The 19,859-nt window shown below is 41.3% G+C and overlaps 3 protein-coding genes across 3 annotated transcripts in view; 2 read left to right on the plus strand and 1 right to left on the minus strand.

Moving 5' to 3' along the window:
- Positions 1-2,273, minus strand: part of LOC101296167 (hippocampus abundant transcript 1 protein-like) — a 5,454-nt gene extending 3,181 nt beyond the window's left edge. The window contains exon 1 of the mRNA XM_004291276.1: positions 1,928-2,273. Within this exon, the coding sequence (XP_004291324.1) occupies positions 1,928-2,101 (174 nt within the window). The 5' untranslated portion in view covers positions 2,102-2,273. The remainder of the gene's footprint in view (positions 1-1,927) is intronic.
- Positions 2,274-8,551: 6,278 nt separating this feature from the next.
- LOC101296451 (24-methylenesterol C-methyltransferase 2-like) lies at positions 8,552-9,921 on the plus strand. Its single transcript, XM_004291277.1, has one exon. It carries the CDS (start codon positions 8,652-8,654, stop codon positions 9,717-9,719), a length of 1,068 nt encoding a protein of 355 aa, XP_004291325.1. The 5' UTR covers positions 8,552-8,651; the 3' UTR covers positions 9,720-9,921.
- A 2,204-nt stretch (positions 9,922-12,125) lies between these two features.
- On the plus strand, positions 12,126-13,515 carry LOC101296738 (thioredoxin-like protein CDSP32, chloroplastic-like). Its single transcript, XM_004291278.1, has one exon. It carries the CDS (start codon positions 12,237-12,239, stop codon positions 13,140-13,142), a length of 906 nt encoding a protein of 301 aa, XP_004291326.1. The 5' UTR covers positions 12,126-12,236; the 3' UTR covers positions 13,143-13,515.
- Positions 13,516-19,859: the final 6,344 nt, after the last annotated feature.

The raw sequence follows: 19,859 nt of genomic DNA on the forward strand, positions 1-19,859 counted from the left end.
TACGTACTACTCTCTCTCTCTCTCTCTCTCTCTCTCTCTCTCTCTCTCTCTCTCTCTCTCTCTCTCTCTCTCTCTCTCTCTCGTTTCAATATTAATTGTATATGAAGCAATGAGCGGTATACTAACAAGTAACAACTACTGAAATTAAATATCCGATGAAATGTCCAAGATAAATTTGCCGGAATTTTGATCATAGCCAGCTAGTTGAAACGAAAATTATAAATGAAGATGATTCACGAAGAAAATCTAGTTACTTACGTGCAAGAACTGAGAATAACATAATTGATAGCTAGATATACCCCTTGTTGAAACCCAGTGAGGTAAATAGCCAAGGAGCAGTGGTCTTTTCCAGGACAAAGTGCGGACATAGTAACATCGGTGATTGCCGGAAACACCATGAAAATAGAGAAACCATGCAGAAATAATGTAATGAAGAGGTGGTTCAACGTATTCCCACCCGTTGATGATGATAGCTTTTCCATCTTCCGATCCTCACCGGCCGGAGTGTGAAGGTAAAATCTAAGATGGAGCAAGCTAGCTACCTGACTGAATGTAAAGCTTAGAGGCTAGAATGGTGGCCAGACCCCAAGAAATGCATGCTAGATAGTAGTAGACTACAACATAAGAAGGTCGGTGGTGGGATATAGCTAGATGAAGTATATATTAACACCAAGGTATATATAATGTGATGTGATATTGCATGTGTGTCTGTCACGTACTGTAGCGTCTAGGACTTTTGTTTCACGTTTTGTTAATTAACAAAACCACATGAATTCATGCATACATGTTAATGGACGCCTGGAATGAACGACATATGTAAGTGATCGAGCTATTTGCTCGTCGTTTAATTCTAAGTAGACTGTCCGCTGACGCAAGGATGGATAATGGCTTTGGAAGATTGGAACTAAATGATATCACTTCTACTCGCTTCACTCCGTTAAACTTATAATACAAGCTATAGTAAAAGTTAAAAACACTTATAATACAAGTAAAAGTTACAAACGTAACTTCTATAATATGAGATTGTCTATTATACCGAACGGTATAACATACATTTCATTAAATGAGGCATTGTTCAGTAGTGGTGGTTGATTTCAAATTTGGTCATAAAATTTTAACAGACATCTTATACCGTCAGGTATAGCAAAAATTTTTCTATAATGTTAGGTCTTTCAAATTACCAATATATAATTAAACATATATGTATCGTGCTTTGCACATCACTCTATAAATTAATAGCAAAGAGCTAGCAGATCGATGAGATAAGGCGTTTTATGAAGTAGTGATGGGCAAGGATGAAAGTTGTGCCATGATTTTAATGGATCTCTAATTAAAGTGGGATAGTGAAACTGTGAATAGTGATCGAGTGGGATGATGATGGCTTAATTTGCACAGTACAGTGACTGCGGACCCTTAATTTTGACTATTTGGCCCCATGCATTATGGAAATTTCCTTTCCTCTATTTTTCTTGTTTTAATCTGAGGGAAATTTCCTAGTTTTAAGTTTTCTACAACACTCAAGATGTGGGAGCTAGACAAGAATAAGGTTTTGTTGCTAGCTAGCTGGAATAAGAATTAACCTTCAGTCTAACATAGAATATAATTGATCCAATATTTGAATGCGCGCGGTTATAACAAAGAAAACAAAACGATACGTACATGAAATAAAACTGTCCAGAGGAAGTTGGATGAGGAATGATTTTTTACCCAAGCTAGAAACGTAAACAACGAACAGCTAGACATATTTTTTTCAAAAGAAAGTTAAAATCAAAAGGTGACCAGTTCATTGGCTTGCGGAGAAATTAAAGAATAGATGTAGCTAAGCTAAGTTTTGCCAGAGTACAGTAGTGCTGAATATATGTACGGCAGTCGGCCGGCCGGAATAAAGAATTAGGTGATCGAAGAGATCGAGTAGCAGAGAACATACCGCTTGTTGAAATCCGGTGAGGTAGATAGCGATGGAGCACTCGTCTCTTCCGGGACAGAGTGCAGTCATCGTAACATCGGTAATGGCCGGAATCACCATGAACGTCGAGAAGTTGTGCAGAAATATCGTCATGTAAAGGTGGCTCAGCCCCCCTGATGATGATAACTTCTCCATTTCTCTATATATAACCAGTTATATATACCACCCTCTAGCTCACTCACTCTTCGATATGTCAGCAGTCTCAGTTGGACTCTGATTTCAACTGCTTGCTTTTAAGGGAAGGAGAGGAAGGTAGCTCCTGAACTGGAAATGGCTTCTCACGCTTCCATATCTAAAACTGGTTAACATAATAAAATAGCTAAAGCTTAAAACAGGAGAGACAGGAGAAAATACTACGTGAAAAATAGCATATATCATATAGGAATCTTATATATAGTATTGGCCTAGCTAGCTTTATAAAATCAAGTATGAAATTAGTGAGGAATATTTGCCTAAAAGGAACAAAGTGCGGGGGTGAAGCAAAGGATGCGTGGCTCGTAAGTTCCCCTCTCTCAGGGAAAAGGGACAATTATTTCTTCATGCGTGTGAATTGTAATTACGCTTTGACGCGTGCAAGTCTGGTCGATCATCTACCACAACGCCTTTCAATTTACATCTGCTAAACAGTTGCTATCCAAGTTGTTTTCGCTTTTGATTTCAGGAAAACAAGAAAGAGTTTGCACTTGGGATTTAGATTTGTTAATTGTGATCCATGTCGGGCAAGCGGATGGATGGGTTGGACCATGAGACTGCTTTTGATCCAAGGAAATACTGGATTCAAAAGCTAGGCCTGATTTAAGGATCCCATTAGCCCAGTTAAAACTTAGAATCAATGGCTTTGTTGCCCGACAACTTCAGAGCCGTACAAAGCTTCCTTTGATAGAAATTTGTTCTCCAAAATATAACCCTAGTTCCTTTTAACTTTGATGGTTCAATTATATGTAATTCGGAGGTAGGCGAGTTTGTCATCCGATATGTTCATCATAGACCTATACCTGCTGCGTCTAGCCATGTTGGTAGAGCTTAAGTGATTGTTGCTGAGGCGTTAGCATTGAGAGATAACTTGGTGAAAGCTAGCGAAAGATAAATACTTTACAAGAGATGAAGTGGAATGAGATTCCAAGCTAGTAATTGAAGCAGTTACTAGTCGAATTGACCCGTCTTGGATATTTATCAAGCTAGTCCAAAACATGAAAGACAATAGAGAGTTGGTGACTAATTTTGATTTCATTACCTTTAAACATATATTTCGTTGTGCATATGCAATTGATAATCTTGGTCATATTGGAAATTTGAAATGATAGGATTTCTAATGAGGCTTCAAGAGCCTTGTTCTAGAGACTTCAGTTTATAAAAGTATTTTCTCCTTAAAACAAAAAACCCTAAACTATCAATCACACTATCCTACATTTAAAAACTTTTGAGAACATAAACGATTTATAGCATCAATTTACTAATTTTAATGGTGACTTCATTTGTTGTACAATAACAATGACATGCTAGATAAAGAACGCTTGTTGATACCCAAAAATGTAAACATGTTTTTTTTAGAGACTTAAGGTCAACGATCAAGCTTAAAGCTGATATGAGGCCTGGATTCGAGTCGTTTGGTCTGTCTCGAGCGACTTAGGGCTTGGTACAAAATCTCTAAGCCACGGCATGACATGTCCGAATTATAGGAGGAGGTCACGAAAGCCATGCCAAGCCTACACAAGGCCCATTTGGGAGTCAAGCCAAGTCATGACATGCTCGTTTATGTCCGAGCCTATTATGACATGCTCGTTTATGCCCAAGCCTATCTAGGACGAGAGAGGCAAGCCCACGCCATGACATTTATGCCCAACCCTACTCCTTCTATCTATCTAGGACGTGGGAGGCAAGCCACGCCATGACATGCCCAAATCTACTCAAGGCCCATTTAGAGTTAAGCTAGGCCATGCCATGCGAGTTCATGCCTAAGCCTACTCCCTTTACGGCACGTGGTTTCTCATGGACACGCTTCAATGACCACCACATGCCCGCCCATTTCATGCATGTGTCAACACACGCCAAGCACATGTGTCAACACACGCCAAGCACAGTTGCGCACAAGCATTGTGGATGATATACACCGTATACACCGAAACCCATCCATCACGACATGCCACGCCACGCGACCAGCCAGTGATGTGGACCCAAGACACATTAAACCAATGGGGCTTATATAGTGGGTTGTGGTGTGGAAGGACACATGATTTTTGCCGAGCTTATGGAGACCAAATGTCAAGTGTCCGAGACGTCTTGGGAGTCGAGGATCAAACTTGAATTTGAGCTTCCCGCGCATAGACATGTAACGGATACCTCATCTCATCATCTCATCACCCAATGCCTTTAGACATAGGATGCTAACATCACAAATCACCTCAGACCAAGTCACCTCAGACCTGTCTCCACAACTTTCACCTTATAAGCTTAAGGCAAACCCAAGGCCATGTCTTGTTTGAACCCGTTAACCAAAAATAGTTTGGTAAGAAATCGAGAAATGATGCCTCAGAACCACTGCCACCTTTACGTTTTTTTAGCTTAAGGCTTGAACGATGACAGTGAGAAGGGGGTTCTGACCTTTGCTAAAATTAGAGAGTCACGGGTCATTTTTTACCCTCAGTCTTCAACCTCAATTTTATTTAAAGAAAACTACAATGGGATTGAGACACAACACCTACATGCAAAAACCACTACCAAACTCCTCATGCTTAACCGTCTCTAGACCACCATCATCATACCTATCCTTCCAGACACCCTAGATCATCACCACCATACCCATCTTTCCAAACACCCTTCAGACACCTCTAAACACCACCACCACCACCACCACCACCACCATACTTTACAATCCCTCACCCACATTAAACTTTTTTCACGATGAGCATGCATTCTGTTACACTTGCAAGATCCTAGCTCCCACACCATGCACACTACTAAGTCCCCTCAGTATTGATATTACACGCTCGGAACCTCTCCATCACAACAAAGTCTATCCTAGGAAGACTTTGGGCCTAGTCCTGCAACCCTAAAGGGGAAGATCGGATCATTAAGCCCAACAACGGCAAGCTCCTAGATCCTCATTCAATTTCTACCCCAACAATCCATAAGACAATGGATACAACTTTCATATTATGGTGTCAATTGGAAAGTAGAAACTCATACATCACTACAATCCATCTTGCTTCTAAGTTTTAATATTTTCTCATTTTGGTACGACAATTTCACCATCACCATGCAAGAAACTAGATAGTGAGTAACTAAAGTCCCTTATAAGAACTTAAATTCTTCAATTTAGATCTAGCACGAAAAAGTTTGACTTAAAATGTTTGAGATCTTTGAAAGTTGGTACATTTCATAATTTTCAACCATTTATTTAGATCATATAAATTTCGACGCCATAGACAATAATACAAGTTGTAAACACTCCGTAAAAGTTTATGAAATTTAATTTTCGTCAATCGACTATAATGGTTCCAAACTTCCAATGTTCATAATTCAAAATTTGGCTATTCCCAAGGTAGAAAACCAAAATCAGATAAAAAAGAGAACTATTTCATTCACGAGTGTTCATATATGTGCTGCAAAACTTTGAACACACGCACTTGAGTCAACCAGTATATATGGTTTAGATGGTCTGATGAATATATCATCCAAGAATATTTACATCTTTGAAAATAAGAACAATAAAATTGCAAACATCTAGCTTCCTTTCTTGTAGGGGTATTTTAGTAATCAAACTAGTTTTAATTCCGATTCTATATGGTAAGTAAACAACATCAATCATAATTTAGTTTCATTCATGTTTTGATTTTTTATGGTAAGTAAACAATAAAATGAAATGAAATATTTCGATACCGATTATTGCTGATACAAATTCATGATAAGTTCCATTATAAGTTGGTAAACGTGCCCTACGTATGTTTAAAATTAAACGACAAACTAGAGTGACGATAATCGTATACAGAATATCAGACTCTTGAAAATAGAAAAAAAAATAAAATATATTTTTCTTTGGTTATGGAATATATTCAGTTATAATTGGGAAAACAAAAGAGACTCACAGATGCAAAAGCAACTTTTTCCCTGTATTATATAGAAAGTAAAAATAAAAATCACTTTAGAAAATGTGCAGTGATGACTGATGAGAGTGGAGTCACTGTTGCTAAAGAAGAAGGTTCCACGTGAGTGCCTACGTACGTCCAGCAGGTCCACCAGCTCTCGTTCCGTAATTTTCTATCGTTTTGGCAAATCCGGCAAGACTTGCAAATTGCGAAAGCTCACTCATTATCACCAAAACTAAGATTAATTATAGTAAATTATGCTAAACCTCTGTGTCGTGCTAGCTGTGTTATCTCAAATGAGTCATATACCAAACATTGCCTCTAAGGCTTTCGAGTGTGATCACGTGGACACGTGGTGTTACATTTCATAATATTGTCCTCTGCATTAGTCCTTTATTGAGTTAGTCATTTAGTTTAATATGCCCTGAAATGGTGATTCTCTGTAACTATGAGTCTAACTATGAGTCTGGATCGGATCATAAGATTCTTGTGCGTAATAAAATAAAACGAAAAAAATGTCTGCGCATCACACATGCTCAATTACATACCAAAAATTCTTTATATTTTTGCTGCAAATTTTGTTTAGTTTACTTATATTATTCTGATATATTGGAAAATTTTGGACTTCTTTAAAAAAAACTATACGATGAGCTAGATCTTTCTTCGCTTACCCAAAAGAAAAAACTCTATGTGATTTTAATAATTTTATGTTCATAACTACAAATTCAAACATCTTTAATTATTTCAACATCCTAGCATTAGACCGAAAAAAAACATCATATTCAGTCTTATCCTCGCCCCAAATGTGACATACTAGAACACTAAACAAATGCATTTTCGCAATACTTTTACATTAACTAAAATCTACTAACCTTTTATGTCCTGCATTTTTCATATAAGGAAGAGACGTATATATCGTTCTTTTCAATAATTTAATAGTGCATGATTCAAATGCATATTGTTGTACTTACATTTGCTGTTAAATACATAAAAACCCTAAAAGAGCAGCGGCGGCTCCAAAAAACCAGATTTCATCTTGTCCGGTGGCACCCATGGCTTGGTTGGCCTCTTGGCCACGCCATTGCCGTTAAGCCTAGTTGTCGGACGAGACTCTTTTTCGGGGTTTCTTCACCTCAGAGCTTTCTTAATAGGGGCTTCGCTTCGCAGATTTCCAAAGGGTCTGGGCTTTCAGGATGTGGTCGTTGACGGTTGTCAAGGTTTATGGCGGCCTTGACGTCATTGTCTGTATCTTCTTTGGTTTAGGTTGGTGGCGAGCCTATGGGGTCTTAGATCTGAGCGTTAGTGCGGCGGAGTCGAGTGGTTCTTGTGGATTGTGTTGTTTGCAAGGGTTGTGATGGCGGCGTAGATCAAGTCTGTGAACGGTGGAATTGTGGCTAGGCAAAGCAAGAGTTTGAAGATGGTGACTACGGTTGAGACGGTTGGCAGTAGATCGGCGGTGGGGGTTAAAGACGGTGGTGGACCCTCTTGACTATAATTTGAGCCTCAATTTTTATTTTTACTGTTTTGTATTTTAATTTTTACTTTTCAGTATTATATAGGCTATGGCTGTTTGCGGATCTAGGGCATTTCTTAGTATTGAGCTTTGGCTCTCAACTAGGGTTATTTCATATTGTGGGGTCAATAATGATGGGTTAAGGACTTGGTACCTCTTCCTTGTGTCTTGATGGTTGGTTACTTTGTTCGGTTCCTACCAAGGCAACTCTGATATTGATCAGAGCATCATCTTAGGGCAGGAGCATTAAAATAGCTTAGGATTCTCTTAGGTTGTTTTGCATGATTATATATTTGCGTGCCTGTGAGAGTGTGTCGTGTTCATGTTGTAACCTACTATTGCAGGTTTCAACTACATATTGTTAATGTGAAAATGGGTAATGATAGTATCAATGTTGTTTTGATAGTCTCTCGAACATGTGTACAAATTTTAACAGTTGTATTGAACAACTCTAACAGTAATTTCAGCGCCCTGAAATCACGTTTTTCTTATCGTTAGTCATGTAGTGGAATGCAAACCAAAACACTTACAAACTTTGACGTTTGTCATATTATTGACATCTATTAAAATGACAACCAAACAGTTAATTTTTATTATCTCAGACCGTGACCGTTAGGTTAAACAAAATATTTAAATCACACCATATACCGTGTATTTGAAATTCAACTTAATTTATCCAATTTATCAGTTACATTTTCATTTTGGTATGTTTTATATATATATTTCATTTATAGGCTTTTTTTTTTCTTTTTGCTTCTACGTATATACAAGAAAAATATTATTATATATATATATATTTTTTGAAATAAATAAGAGTGAACTGAAAAGAGTTCAAACTGAGCTCTATTTTGGAGCGCAGGCCTTTTGTCTACATCACCGTATCAACGTGTGTACAAATTTGCACACCCGGAATCACGCACAAAGCTACGCGCGTGCATTTAGATTGGTAATAAATAAAACATTAAACCCCAATTAGCAGCCACAGCAGGATTTTATTAGAGGGAGGACCCTTATTTCTCCTTCTCCCACTACCACTCCATTTCCCTCTCTCCTTCTCCACTCACTCTTTTCTCTCAAACAAAGTCCAATGGACTCTCTCACCCTCTTCTGTACCGGCGCTCTCCTCGCCGGTGGGCTCTACTGGTTCGTCTGCGTTCTCGGCCCTGCCGAGCGACAAGGCAAGCGTGCCGCAGATCTCTCCGGTGGCTCCATCTCCGCCGAAAAAGTCCAAGACAGTTACAACCAGTACTGGTCTTTCTTCCGTCGACCTAAGCAGATCGAAGCCTCCGAGAAAGTCCCTGACTTCGTAGACACCTTTTACAACCTCGTAACTGATATCTACGAGTGGGGTTGGGGTCAGTCCTTCCACTTCTCCCCCTCAGTCGCCGGCAAGTCCCACAAGGACGCCACGCGCCTCCACGAGGAGATGGCCGTCGATCTTATCAACGTCAAGCCCGGACAACGCATCCTCGACGTCGGATGCGGCGTTGGCGGGCCGATGCGCGCGATTGCGGCTCACTCGCGGGCCAACGTCGTGGGGATAACAATCAACGAGTACCAGGTGAAGAGGGCGCGTCTGCACAACAAGAAGGCCGGGCTCGATTCTCTATGTGAAGTTGTCTGCGGTAACTTTCTAGAGATGCCGTTCCCGGAGAACAGCTTCGACGGCGCGTACTCGATCGAGGCGACGTGCCACGCGCCGAAGCTGGAGGAGGTGTACGCCGAGATCTTTAGGGTTCTGAAGCCAGGAGCGCTGTACGTCTCGTACGAGTGGGTGACGACCGACAAGTACAACGGTGACGACGCGGAGCACAGGGAGGTGATTCAGGGGATCGAGAGAGGGGACGCGTTGCCGGGGCTGAGGGCACAGGTGGACATCGCCGAGGCGGCGAGGAAGGTAGGGTTTGAAGTGGTGAAGGAGAAGGATCTGGCAAAGCCTCCAAGTGAGGCATGGTGGACTAGGCTGAAGATGGGCAGGATCGCCTACTGGCGCAACCACATTCTGGTTACCGTGCTCTCCTTCTTGGGAATTGCGCCGAAAGGAACGGTGGATGTTCACGAGATGCTGTTTGTCACCGCTGACTATTTGACCAGAGGTGGTGAGACCGGAATCTTCACTCCGATGCATATGATCCTCTGCCGGAAGCCGGAATAGATTTTCACATGGGTACTAATGTATGGTCCAAAACCTACCTCCCTTGTTATTTTAGTCCCTTTTCATTTTTGTTTTCGGTTTTTATTGTCTAATTTATCGCCCCTAATGTATTTCCCATTTGGAATTATTTGAATTTCGTGATTAGGATCTTTGGCTTTCTTCACATTCTAATGTTTTGGTAGTAATAATGTAATTTTCGCTCTTAATTTTTGGACGGTTTGTCTGTGTTGTATCTGAACTCTGAAGCATCTAGTGATCTCATCCGTACCAGATATTTAGAATGTCTCTTCTTTTTGGTAAATCAAAAAAATAAATCCATCATGTTCCGGTAAATTAGTAACAATCGATCTGAGCCCATGTTCTTAAGGGACAACACTGATACAAATTTGGGTTTATGTTTCCTATTTGATGCTTGGCATCGTGGAAATCGCAGGCGATGTTTCCTCTCGACAGCATATCTGTCCGGAAGTTTTGGCCGCGAGTAATAACTTCAGGCACGGTCCACATTTGTTCAAGTAAAAATAAAAAATGTAACGCCTCAGTAAGCTAGGCTAGGCTATAATGAGAAATTGAGTTAGAATTAATGTAGCACGGAAGTTCGGTCCTCATCCAAATTTTCTTCTAATGTAACGTAAATAAACGGTAGAGATAAGTGAGCAGGAGTTTATTTTCTTCTAATGTAACGTAAAAATAAACGGCTAGCTACAATAAGTGGTTTAGGGTTAAGGACCGAAGGTGTAACGAATATGAATGTGGAAGTGAGAACATGTGACACCATGTGAGGTTAAGTAGCGAAGAACCGTGTCTTGTTGTTCCCCTGTGAGTAAGTGAGTTTGCGATGGAGAAGTGAGAGAAGGCGCCAAAAGAGTTAGTGTTGGCAATTTGAGTTAGGGTGTCATGTTGTGCGTGGGTTTTAGCTCAAAGGGCCTCGAAACATGCCGACGGATGTGGTCGCCCACTGGGGTTTGGATCTCTCACTGATTGCTTTCTTTGTTCTTCTCTCTACTCTACTCCTCTCCTTCGATGTTCTCCATCTGTAAATATGTCGTTTTCCTTTTTCTTTTTATTTATCTCTGTCACCCAGTATCGTCGCAATTATATTTTACATCGTAGGTAATATTAATATATTTGATATGTGCGTTTATTTTATTTTGGTCCTGAATAATTCATGTTGCCGTCTTTGGGAGTAGGTGGCAAAGGGATCTGAGATTTAATCTGAATGATCTGATCTGTAGACTTTCAGGTGCCAAAGGAGCTACACTGGAATACTGAACCTTTGTGGGAAAAAAAGAGAAAAAGATACTAAATATTAATAGACTTACAGGTGAAAAATAATTAGCTGGGCTTCACCTGAACTGGGGAGAGTATTGATGGGCATATATACTCGTGTAATTGATGAAACACCCATGTCGAACAACAAATAATCTACGGATACTGGCATTGAAATGTTCTATTTGTCACATCATTTTATAAATCAGCCTTGCTGTTTGATTTTAATTTTGGAACCATTTGAGATATTTTGTTGCTTTGGAGTTTTGTAGACTTTTTTTGTAAGAAAATATCCCCCACTGTATCAGATATTTTTCCTTCCAGTGGATTCATTAGAAAGTGAGACACTCATACCACAGGATGTGAATAGGATTGTTTCTAAAAAGGAATGAGATTAGTGTTGCTGCTACCTATATGTGCAAAGTGGAAATGTGGAAACATTCATTTTTACTGTTTGAAAAAAAATAAAATGTTCTAGTCAGTGGCGTCTTCATTGAATCATTGCAATGAAGATTTAGCTTTTTAACACTTTGGGTTACGCCAAATAATGAGAGACGGCGTATAATTCAAGAGTCCAAATTTCACTCTAGTATAACAAAAACAAAATAAATATGTCTTAAAAAAAAATAACGAGACAGTTGCTCTAGTCATCTCATGCTTAGATATCTCATGTAGAGATTTTGGCCCAATTTTTGTTAAAGTTTGTCTAGACTACTTTGATTGTCTAAGTTATGAAATCGTTGTATTATTCGTTTCTTAATTATTATTTTGAACCAAAATTAAAAAAATTACTGTCAAAATTTGAAGTAGACCTTGCTGAAGGTGTTCTTCTTTCGATCAATCATAAATGGAAAATTGTTTTGTTAGCTAGCGTTGCATGAAAGCAACTCATGGGGAGAATATCAAGTCTGTGGAAAAATCATAGATCATATTTGTGGTGGCTTTTCTGTACCAAAAGAAGCCCACATATTAAAGTGTGGGCTAACGCGAAAGTTGAAGTCGAGCTGATATTATGGGCTTTGTGTGATGTAAAGACAATGAAATTGAATATCCTATAGAAATATCCCATAATACCCCCCAGATACCACTTATTATTGTCAATGGATGACATGAACCACAAGCTAAACGAGTGGTTGTGGACTTTAGCCGATGAAGATTTCAAGATAATTCTCAGTGCTCCATCATACTCTTCTCCCCTGTACTTCTCTGTTCCCTCATAGCTTCAAGCTCCTTCCTAGCTTCAGATCAATGGCGACCATCACAAATTTCGTAGCCAAACCACCTCTATCTCTATCTGATTCAACCCCAAAAACCAGCTCTCTTTACCGCCACCACCGTTCCTTCTCATCCTTGGTCACCAAACTCAGACCTCTAGCAACAAAGCTAGAAGCCAAACAAGCCCGCTTCAACCTGACCACAAAGGCCACGGCCGCCCCGAAAACTAAGAAAGTACAAAGCGATGAAAGAGTAGTACGAGTCCACAGCATATCGGAATTCGATGAAGCGCTTCAGTCGGCAAAGAACAAGCTCGTGGTGGTCGAATTCGCCGCCAGCCACAGCGCCAATAGCAAGAAAATGTACCCCTTTATGGTTGATCTCAGCCGCACGTGCGCCGACGTGGAGTTCCTGTTGGTGATGGGAGACGAAAACGAGAAGACGAGGGAGTTATGCAGGAGAGAGAAGATCGAGAAGGTTCCGCACTTCAGCTTTTACAAGAGCACGGTGAAGATTCACGAGGAGGAAGGCATCGACGGGGACCGGCTCGTCGGAGACGTGTTGTATTACGGGGACAACCACTCGGCGGTGGTGCAGCTGCATAACAGGGAAGACGTTGAGAAGTTGATTCAAGAACACAAGGAGGATCATAAGCTCATTGTGCTTGACGTGGGGCTTAAGCATTGCGGGCCGTGCGTGAAGGTGTATCCGACGGTGGTGAAGCTGTCGAGGAAGATGGAGGACACCGTGGTGTTTGCGAGAATGAACGGAGACGAGAACGAGAGCTGTATGCAGTTTCTGAAAGACATGGAGGTGGTGGAGGTGCCGACGTTCTTGTTCATTAGGGATGGTGAGATTTGCGGAAGGTATGTGGGTTCTGGAAAGGGTGAGCTTATTGGTGAGATTCTGAGATACCAAGGAGTGCGTGTCACTTACTAAGTTTTAGTTTGAATTAATTAGCAAAACTACATCTATAAATTAAGTTTGGTCTATCATCTAGGAATTGTGACCATATAGATAAACAGTTTATGAGAATTCAATTTTTCAGTTGATGTACAAGTGTAGTCTACTGGCTTTGCATGACATTACCTTCAGGATCCTTACCTTCATGTCCAAATCCACCTACGTCCATCAGGGGCTCTTCCAAAATCCTCCTCTGTATTCAGGGTCTTGTCCAAATCAAAAGTCATATGCTATACGAAAATTATTAAAAACTGGGTTGAATAAACAACAAAGACATCCGAGGAGTAGCCGTCTGTTCTAGAAAAGCATGGGCTTATTGAATTTGTCAGGTAATATAAGGATGTGAACTGATGCAAAACATAAGACTTTGATCCATTTGACATGCATTACATACACAAGTTCATCGACTCCAAAAAATTTCTGATTATCACATGATGGTGCTTATTAAGGAACCATCTCAACATAGATTGATTAAAAATTTAAAACTGGTATGCAATACATTTCCCAAATCAGAATATCATTGACCTAGTTCCACGTCCCAGACAAAAAAAAAAATACATTAGCTTATACTAATTCCTTGAAATTCAAAACTACACTTTGTGCTTGTTTGAAAGCTGATCCTTCATGTCCAAATCAAGCTGAACACATGGACCAGAACTAATCAGTGATTTCACTAAGCCAAATTATAACTCACAACCCCTGATTATTGTGTTAACAAGTACCATAAGTTTCTAGAAAACCATTCACCACTAGACCTTGATCTATGCAGAGTTGCAGACACCACAATTTATAGATGCATAAATAAAATGAAACACACTCACCTTCCAAACGCAGGAACATGCTTGTCATTGCCCAAACTTGTTTCTGTTTTGTTGGCACCTCCATTGTTCATCCTGAAGTATAAAGAAACATTAAAACAACAGCTGAAACTAAACTGAGGGTAAAAGCATACAATAAAAAGTTAAAAACCACAAAAGATGACTACTCTAAGGGCATCTCAAGGTACTAATCTAAGCAACCAGGTTCCTAAAAGTAGACATCAATCAGATAATTTCAGTTGGAATTGCATAAGTTAAGGACCATAACAGAAGAATAACAAGAACAATTAATTAAGCTAGCCAGTTTATGGCATGAAAGTGGAAATGCAAGGGATTTACCTTACTGCTGCTGTGCAATCGATCAAACTTGCGGTGCCCTTACCAAGATGATAGATCCCATTGGACAGGATATGAGCCCTAAAGCTGGGGTGACTAGAATCAGCGTCCTCCTGGACATGGAGTACAAATTTGCACCAGTAAAGCTGACACCCGGATTCATCTAGAGATTGCTGAACAAGAGCCAACTTGGGAGAACCCTCGTGGGTACCTATTTGGAGCAAGTATGTCTTGGCAAAAGTAAGTTCGCCTAAATCAAGACATGTTATTTTGGGACGGGGAAGGATCTCCCCATCAGTTGGGAGGCCTTGCACTGGTCCAGGGAGCCATCGGCGCTGCTTAGTATCATAAACGTATATGCCCGGAACATACTTATTTACATACTCATTTATATAGTCCTCCCCCTCCAGCCTCTCCTTTTCATACTTGTAAGCACACAAGTACCTTTCGTCGTAAGGGATATATGCCTCAACCCCAATAGCAGCCGTAGGATTCCCAACTATGTCAAAGCCGCCCGATTGCAGATCATAACAAGTCATGTGATCACGTGTCCGCATGTAAATGCGATTCTTAGTAACACCAATGAGTTGCTTCCATGAATTGTCCATAAACACGGCCTCGATGCTGGGATATTGATCATCATCATCACGGATACGGTGTAGTGTACGATCATAGTTCAAAGCATACATACAACCATCTTCGCCGGCCACTGCTTCAATAAATTCGCTATCCTTCCAAATAGATACCCATTCCAATTTGTCTTCGTCTTGAACGCCCAGGTTCATGACCATAGGTCCAAGATCAGAACCTATCCGGTACAATTTGGAGTCTACGGCCACAAGCCTTTCTCCGAAATCATAGTCTTTACCAGGAGGAGGTATTCCTTTGATTCTGTCCCTTTTGCTTTCAACGACCACAGAAATCTTGTCCTCACCCCATTTTGATGAGGCTTCCTTTTGCAGAGTACCCCTTTTTTCCTCAATCACGTACATGGAGAATGGCTTGTCTATCACCTGCACGTAGATCGGCATATCCACGTTGTCAGCCATCGACGCCGCCGTCGCTAACCCTAACGATAGTCTTTTTTTGTTTTTGTTTTTCCGCTGCAAACGATATATAGTCTCAAGAGCACGGTTATAGATTGCTGGGCTGGGCTATATTTCGCTTATAGATTGCTGAATTTAGTTAAGTACGATGAAGGCGTTAAAGAGCACGGTGAAGCAGCTGAGTATGATCCACCGGTATCGTATTAGAACAATGGGGGCATTTCGAATTACTGCAAGTTCTTCACATGTACGACGCATCTGCCTGAGTGCCTGATTTCAGATCATATATAACAAAGAATACCTGCTCTCTTCTGCATGTGAATTAATGTTCTTCTCAGTACGTAAGAGACCAAGGAGACGCTTCAACGAGTCCTGTGGTACTAAGTACTGACTTCACTTTTGTCCGCTTCCAAATATGATGATTTTCTGGCATGGTAACGGTAGGAGACCCTTATATTTTTACCTTATTTACTAGTTTGATTATAATAAGAATTTTACCGTCTCCGTTATTGAGTTAATAGTTTAATTGGTCCCTAAAGGAGTTTTGGGGACGATTATGTGCGGAGGATTATTCGTGGGAGGAAAATATGTGGACGGTAAAAATGGTAAATTTTAGCTAGTAAAAGGTAATTTTTATTAGGGTATTATTTTGGTGTGTAAATTTTAGAGTGGGTTTTGGTATATAAGGTTGTTGGACCGGGTGTAGAGGCCCATTTCTCTTTTCTCTTTTTCTCCTCTTTTCTCCTCCCGGTTCTCTCTCTCTCCCGAGCTCCTCCCGCTGTCCGGTTTTCCGGCCGTCCTCCTGCCGCCGTCCGGCCACCGTCTGCCGCCGCTCCGGTCCTAAACTGACTGCCTCCGACCCAGCTTCCATTCTAGGCCGGTAGCAGCTCCCCTAGCGCCGCCGTGAGAGAGCGGTGCCGCTCGAAAGGTTTGACTGCCTAGAGCTTCCGGTCGCCGGAACTCCCTCCTCCGGCCACCAAAACCGGTGATCCTTGGCTCGTTTTGTAGCCCTCCTCCCGTGCAGCAACCCCTCCAATCAGCTCACTCCCTCTTGAGTTAGGTAAGGAGAAATGTGGAGTTGAAATTTCTAGGGCTTTCAGGTGTTTGTGTTCGATTGCCCTAATTAGGCTTGGATTTTGGGTTTGTGCTGGTCAGGAAAGTTGTAGAGCTTGATGAGAGGAGTATTCTGTTAAAATTACATAGATTTTGGAGGTCGCCGGAATTGGCCTCCGGCCGCCGGTTGAGAGATTTTAATGTTGTTAAATTTGGAATATTAAGGGGAGTTTATTGAAGTGAGTTATGGAATTTTTGGATGAGTTTTGGATAGGTTTATGAATTTCCGAAGTTAGTATTTTTGGCGGTTAATTTATGTAGAATCCGGCCGTTGGATTAAAGTTGTTTAAACTGTGGGAAAGTGTAATTACGGCTGCTGGTTCTAGGGTTGAAATGTGGACCATTTCGAAGTTAGGCAATGATGAACGTGTTAATGGCTCTCAGTTAATTTCTGCCTATTTTGTGTAAATATTGGAATTTCGGCTGGGAACTTAATATTATATTTGGAACAGGTTGTGAGGAGGCTCGAGCTGACGAGGCCCTAGATCGACATCAGGCTTAGGCCTAATTTGTGAGTGGACTTTTGTTTTAAATAATGTGCATGCGAAATAATTTATGTTGTTGGAGAATAACCGAAATTGAGAATTTCGGTGAGTATATATATATCCATATGTGGATGATTATGAGAATAATATGTATATGAGAGAATGCTAGCTAGCTGTACGTGCTTTTCCACCATAATGAAGTAAAATTCCATTATGGTGCGACGTGAACGTTAGACGTAATCGTCGTAGCCCTATATAAAAATAATAATTTATATAATGGATATGCGCGTATATTTATACACCGTCTTTTCCACCATAATGAGGTAAAATGTCATTATGGTGCGACGTGAGCGTTAGACGCAAGCGTCGTAGCCTTGTGTGAATTTTCTATTTGTTTTTGTTGTTTCAAGAAAATTCATACAAGGGATATGACGAGTGTAATACATACATATTTTATTTTAGCTTGAGAGGCTGTATTTTATTAAGCGTTGGAGACTGGCCGGAGCTAGTCATGAAATTTCTAGTTTTCGTGTTGAGTGTTTTGAGCTGTCGCATGCAGCATATTTTTCTATGGAAAAGTAAAAATTAGGAAAGCATAAAGAAATATTTTATTTATTTTATTTTTGTTCACTCACTCTAACGTGTTCAAATGTTTCCCCTGGGCCCTTCGTTTTAAAATGCCCAGTCTGCAGAGTTCGGGTTGGACCTAGTAGGAGACGAGGCATAGTCACCCGCATTTCCACCACTTTTCATTAGTAGGTTACCTGTTTAACCTACCTGTGGTTTCTTTTTCCGCTAGTGTTTAGTAGCTCTGAATACTTGGGTTTAATGTATATTTTTTTCGGTTGTGGGTGAAGACTTGTTGACGTCTTAGAATATTTGTTGGAGGATTTATGTTATCTTTTGGATAATGATATTTGATGTTTGGATAATGTTGTGTTGTTGGTGGTAGTTGTATTTGGGGAGCACGTAGGCTCCAGGAGTTAAGGTTGGATTAAAATTTTTGGAAGTGTTTGCAGGTTTTCTTTAGGAAGGGTTGTCCATTTTCAAGGGAGGTTATGCCGATTTTTCGGTAATATCTTTCTTGGAGGTGGTCCCCGCACAACTTACTCCGGGTTTCAGGGTGAAATTCGGGATGGGTCGTGTTAGTAACAATGGGCCTTCTCAGTGATATTGGCGGGATGGCTTCCAAGTTTGAAGAGATCACCTTCAAGTATGTCCCTCGGGAAGCAAATTTTGTGGCCGATGCAATGGCTAGCTTGGGGCATCAGGTTCCAAATCCAACTCTCTGGAATTGCAAGCTTCCGCTCTCCGCGCTTAATGCCTTTAATTTTGTTCATTTAGTTTAGGTTGTTGTAGAGACTTCTCTTTGTAATTTCTTTTCTCTCATAACAAAAATAAAATAATGGGCCTATGAGCATGATAGTATGTCTCGTATGGTTATGGATCAATTCAGTCAAAATACGTCAGCTATGAAATTGCGAAGACGACCAGATCTCTCTCGGTTTTCATATTTTTCGTGCTTAATGAGGTTACCAATGCTTCTCTGTTCTTCAACTTTTCTAGCAGGATTTCATTTTGTGTATGGGGGCTTTGCTTGTCCATCAATATAGCTCTTCGTTGAATTTTGATCCAACTGCCAAGCCCATATCATGTTAATGAGATTTTTCCATATGAATAGGGCATGTTTTGAACCATATAAAAGGCATAATCTGCATATATAAATTGGTTCCATTGCAAGAAGTGGTTCGGTATTAGCAATATAAACGAGTGCACTGCACTATTCTATAGAAGTAAATATTAGGAAAAATACCTATTTAGTACTAATTCAAACCCCTTATTTCCCATTCTAATGATAATCTTTTGCATTAGCCCATTCCAATATAAGGTAACTATTTTTATGCCCAAATGCACAAATCTTTATGCCAAAATGCACAAATCTTTACTAAAGTCTTAACAAACCATATTATTTTAAGACTATTTTGCCCCCACCTCTTCAACGTGAAAAGACTTGGCCGGAACCTCGAACTCCGGTCACCGGCCGCCGGACTCCGGACTCCGGTCACCGACCGCCGGATTCCGTCACCAGAATTTCCCCGACCGCCTGATTCCGGTCACCGGATTTTCCCCGACTTAGTTTTTAGTTACTGACACCCAGTAGTCACTTAGTTTTCAGTTACTGACACCCAATAATCACTTAGTTTTCAGTTACTGACCCCTAATAATTTTGGTTACTGACCGGAGAGGAGAGAACTGAGGAACCGGCCTGACGGTGAGCACCCACATTTCTTCTCTGGGCACCTACCTTCCCCGACGGTGAGCACATCGGCCTCCTCCACCGACCTCGGCGCACGCCGGCAAGCAACGCCCTTCCAGGGGAGTAGGAGAAGCGGTGAGGCAGCTTAGAGCCGGTTTTCGGGGCTGTGCGGTTGTGGGTGATTTTGCGGAAGCAGACGAGGAGGAAGAAGAGGAGGGAGAAGGCGGTAGTGGCGGCGCCGGCGAGTGGGACGACGAGGTTGGGCTGCGGTAGAAGAGACGACGGCGACGACGCTGGGGACCGGGTGATTGGGCGCTGCAGAAGGTGGATCAGGAAGAGAAGGTGGTCGGAGTTGCTGAAGCAGACGAGGAGGAAGAAGAGGAGGGAGAAGGCAGTGGTGGCAGCGCCGGCGAGTGGGACGACGAGGTTGGGCTGCGGCAGAAGAGACCACTGAGACGGCGCCGGGGACCGGGTGATTAAGCGCGGTAGAAGGTGGATCGGGAAGAGAAGGTGGTCGGAGGAGATGAAGTAGCGGTGCTTGTGTGGGCAGCTAGCATCGTCGGAGGAGGAGGAGGAGGAGGAGGGAGGGGAGAGAGAGAGAGAGAGAGAGAGAGAGAGAGAGAGAGAGAGAGAGAGAG

Source organism: Fragaria vesca, linkage group LG2, assembly GCF_000184155.1.
Source record: "Fragaria vesca subsp. vesca linkage group LG2, FraVesHawaii_1.0, whole genome shotgun sequence".
Lineage (NCBI taxonomy): Eukaryota > Viridiplantae > Streptophyta > Magnoliopsida > Rosales > Rosaceae > Fragaria > Fragaria vesca.